Source organism: Orycteropus afer, unplaced genomic scaffold (genome assembly GCF_000298275.1).
Source record: "Orycteropus afer afer isolate SDZICR_OR568_19922 unplaced genomic scaffold, OryAfe1.0 scaffold00171, whole genome shotgun sequence".
Lineage (NCBI taxonomy): Eukaryota > Metazoa > Chordata > Mammalia > Tubulidentata > Orycteropodidae > Orycteropus > Orycteropus afer.
The window spans coordinates 5,295,559-5,299,687 of NW_006921758.1; the positions used below are offsets into that span (position 1 = coordinate 5,295,559).

Below are 4,129 nucleotides of genomic sequence, written 5' to 3' on the forward strand. Positions count from 1 at the left end.
TTTGTGGTATATTCTTGTCAGAGCAGCACTAGGTAACCAGAACACTCGTGTTGCAATACTGAAATATTCTATGGGCAAAATATTGAATAATGCAGGAAGCATCAAAAGAAGATGGAAGGAATACACAGAGTCACTGTACCAAAAAGAACTGGTTGATCTTCATCCATTTCAGGAGATGGCATTTGTTCGAGAACCAATGGTATTGAAAGAAGAAGTTGAAGCTGCACTGAAGAAATTGGTGAAGAACAAAGCCTCAGGAATTGATGGAATACCCATTGAGATATTTCAACAAACATACCCTGCAGGAGGCACTCACCTGGTTACACCAACAGATTTGGAAAACAGGTCCCTGGCCAACTAACTGGAAGAGATCCATATTTCTACCCATTCCAAAGAAAGGCGATCCCACAGAATATGGAAATTATCAAACAATATCATTAATATTGCATACAAGTAAAACTTACGGAAGATAATTCAAAAATAGTTACAGCAATATATTGACAGAGAATTTCCAGAAATGTAAGCTGGATTCAGAAGAGGACTCAAAATCAGGGATATCATTGCTGATGTCAGATGGATCTTGGCTCAAAGCAAATACCAGAAAGAGGTTTACTTATGTATTTTTGATTATGCAAAGGCATTTGATTGTATGGATCATAATAAATTATGGGTAACATTGAGAAGAATGGGAAATCCAGAACACTTAATTGTACTCATGAGGAACCTGTACATAGACAAAGAGGCTGTCGTTCAAACAGACACTACATGGTTAAACATCAAGAAGGGATTGCATCAGGGTTGTATTATCCTTTCACCATACTCAATTAATCTATATGCTGAGAAAATAATCTGAGAAACTGGAGTATATGAAGAGGAACCTGGCATCAGGATTGAAGGAAGAATCATTAACAACCTGCAATACACTGATGACACAACTTTTCTTGCTGAAAGTGAGGATGAATTAAACCACTTACTGATGAAGATTAAAGAATACAGTCTGCAGTATAGATTACATCTCAATATAAAGAAAACAAAAAATCCTCACAACTGGACCTATAAGCAGCATCACAATAAATGAAGAAAAGATTGAAGTTGTCAAAGACTTCACATTGCTTGGTTCAACAATTGACACCAGTGGAAGCAGTAGTCAGGAGATGAGAGGACGTATGGCACTGGGAAAGTCGGCTGCAAAAGACCTCTTTCAAGTGCTGAAGAGCAAAGATATCTACTTGAGGACTAAGGTGCGCCTAACACAAGCCATGGTATTTTCAGTCGCCTCATATGCATGTGACAGCCAGACAATGATTAAAAAAGACTGAAGAAGAATTGATACTTTTGAGTTGTGGTGTTGGTGAAGAATACTGAAAGTACCAGGGACTGCTAAAAGATCTAACAAATCTGCTCTGGAGGAAATAGAGCCGGAATGATCCTTGGAGGCAAGAATGGCCAGACTTGGTCTCACCTACTTTGGTCATGTTGTCAGAAGGGACCATTTCTTGGAGAAGGATGCCATACTTGGTAAGGTGGATGGTTGATGAAGGAGGGTAAGGCTCTCAATGAGATGGCTTGACACAGCGGCTGTGGCACTGGGCTCAAGTATAGCAAGGATTGTGGAGCTGGAGCAGGACTGGGCAGTGTTTCCTTCTGCTGTGCATAGAGTCGCTATGAGTTGGAAGCGACTTGACGGCACCTAACAAATGTTCTATGTCCTACTTCGGTGAGTAGCCACTGGGGTCTTAAAAGTTTGTGAGTGGACTTCTAAGCTACAGCTACTGTCTCTCTCCATCCAGAGCAAAGGAGAGTGAAGAAAATCAAAGACACATGGAAACAATTTGTCCAAAGAACCAATGGACTATGTGAACCTCAGCCTCCATGATCCTGAGAACAGAAGAACTAGATGGTACTAGCTACCATTGCTGACTGCTCTGAAATGGTTCATATGAGAAGGTCTTGGATAGAGCGGGAGAAAAATGTGGAACAAATCTCAAAATTATGAAAAAGACCAGACACACTGGTCAGATAGACTGATAGAACCCTGGAAACAATAGCCCTTAGTCACTCTTCAAGTGTAGAACTGAACTAACATCTCAATTTTCAGCCAAACAATAATAGACAGATAAAGTAAACAATTTCAGTAGGTACACACTCCCTAGAACAATCTACCATTTGAGATCAAAAGGACAAAGCTCAGGAGGCTGGAAAGGGATAAGAAAGAAGGAAGAATGGAAATGGAAAATAGGGAGGAAGTGCCTGAGTGATTACATTGTGGGGATTGGAATCAATGGTATGAAACAAAATGTTTTTTAATTACCCAATAGAAAACTGATTTGCTCTGTAAACTTTCACCCAAATCACAATAAAAAGTCTAAAAATGAAATAAAATGCAACTCTGTCACTTATAGTGTGACAATGAAAGTCGAATTTCTTATTAACAAAACGTCAGTATTATAGTTGATTGTTCATAAGTTAAATGTTACATCTGTGCAGCGCATAGTATTTGCTATGTAACAAATGATCAACATATATTACTTTCCTCTATCTCTGTCCTTTCTTTTTAAGAGAACCATTAAAATGATCCTGTTGTTGTTAGGTGCCCTTGAATTGATTTTGACTCATAATAACCCCATGTAGGAAAGCGATATTTAATAATTTCATCTACAAGTTCAGATAGCAATTCCTTTCTCTGAGTGACAAGGTGTGGTTCTGTAATGAAAATACCAGGATAGTCATGAGCTTCTACTCCCCTTAATTGTCTGTTACTCTACCTTTAGCTCACCACAACAAGGTTGTTTTTCCTCCGGGCAGGGATATTCTGTTTTCAAGGAAGGACTTCCAACAGGTCGCACGGAATTTTTGCAGAATAACTGGATATTTTCCTTGGATGAAGTGTCCATTATGAAAATGTTCCTTGACTCTGATCTGTCAAAATTCATTTTAAAAATTAAGAAAAAAATGCATTTAATTCAAATCAGTAAAATTCATTAAATATATTTATTTCACAGTAGACCACAATTCTATAGACATCATTTTGAAGTGAAGCTACCTTTTGTCACCACAGTAAATTGGCAAAAGTTTTCAATTAAAATCGACCAGGATATTCGATTAACTAATCTCACTATTGAGACTCTAGCCAGTGTTCTCTCTCAACCTCTTCAGTTTAAGCCTTATTATGGCAAAGAATAAATTTAAATGTTGCCTTTGGAATAAATAATGAGGTAGAATTTTGCTAGCTTTGTGGCCTTGCCAGCTTAAACTAGAAGCAAACAGGGAAGAAAGAAGAGGAATTTAATCATTTGCATATTGATTCATTAGAAATAAGCTTTTAAATCTATCTTCCAGCAGAGAGGAAAGAAAAGAGTTGACATTCATCATAGATCACTATAGGCATGTATTGATTTTCACTGGTCAGCCGCATTCAAAGTAATGCTTAAAATAAGGTGAGAGGAAGTGAACTAGTTTGTGTATCACTTACTTTGACAAATATAGAAGGAGCATGATTTGTGCCACAAGCTTAGGTGTAATTCAGTTGAAAGTACAGTGTTTGGCTTGCCTTAAAGTAAGGCAGGTGGCCTCCCTTTCTATGATTAATTTCCATTTCCCAGCCTCCCCTCACTTGTCTGTGTCTACCCTGAATGGAATCACATACTCTAATCTTATTTTCTTCTTGTTCACATCAGTATTTATACATCCTGTGCTCCTATTTCTTCTTTAGGATTTGGCATAGCTCAGTGCCTGCACAGTAGTTCAGTGCCTCCCTGATAAACTAATCTAAGTCAAAAACTTGTTGCCATCAACTCGATTCCAACTCATGGATGCAGATTGCCAGGCCTTTCTTCCAGGGTGCTGCTGGGTGAGTTTGAACCACCAACTTTTAGGTTAATAGACAAGCACAAACTATCTGTGCCACCTAGGGTCCTCTCAATCTAAGTCAAATGATTCAAATATAAATTAATTTCTGTATCGATCTTATGACAATCACGATAAGATTGTAAATTAATGGAGATTTGCTACATCTTTGCTACAATAACTAAAAGAATAGCATTAAAAGCAAAAATTTCATATACTATAGTGTAAATTTAGGAGCTCTGGTGGTGTAGTGGTTAAGGCATTTGGCTGCTAACCAGAAGGT

At 38.0% G+C, this 4,129-nt stretch overlaps 1 protein-coding gene across 1 annotated transcript in view; it reads right to left on the minus strand.

Moving 5' to 3' along the window:
- Positions 1–2,894, minus strand: part of SLCO1C1 (solute carrier organic anion transporter family member 1C1) — a 61,501-nt gene extending 58,607 nt beyond the window's left edge. The window contains exon 1 of the mRNA XM_007946788.1: positions 2,766–2,894. Within this exon, the coding sequence (XP_007944979.1) occupies positions 2,766–2,894 (129 nt within the window). The remainder of the gene's footprint in view (positions 1–2,765) is intronic.
- Between the last annotated feature and the right edge of the window lie 1,235 nt (positions 2,895–4,129).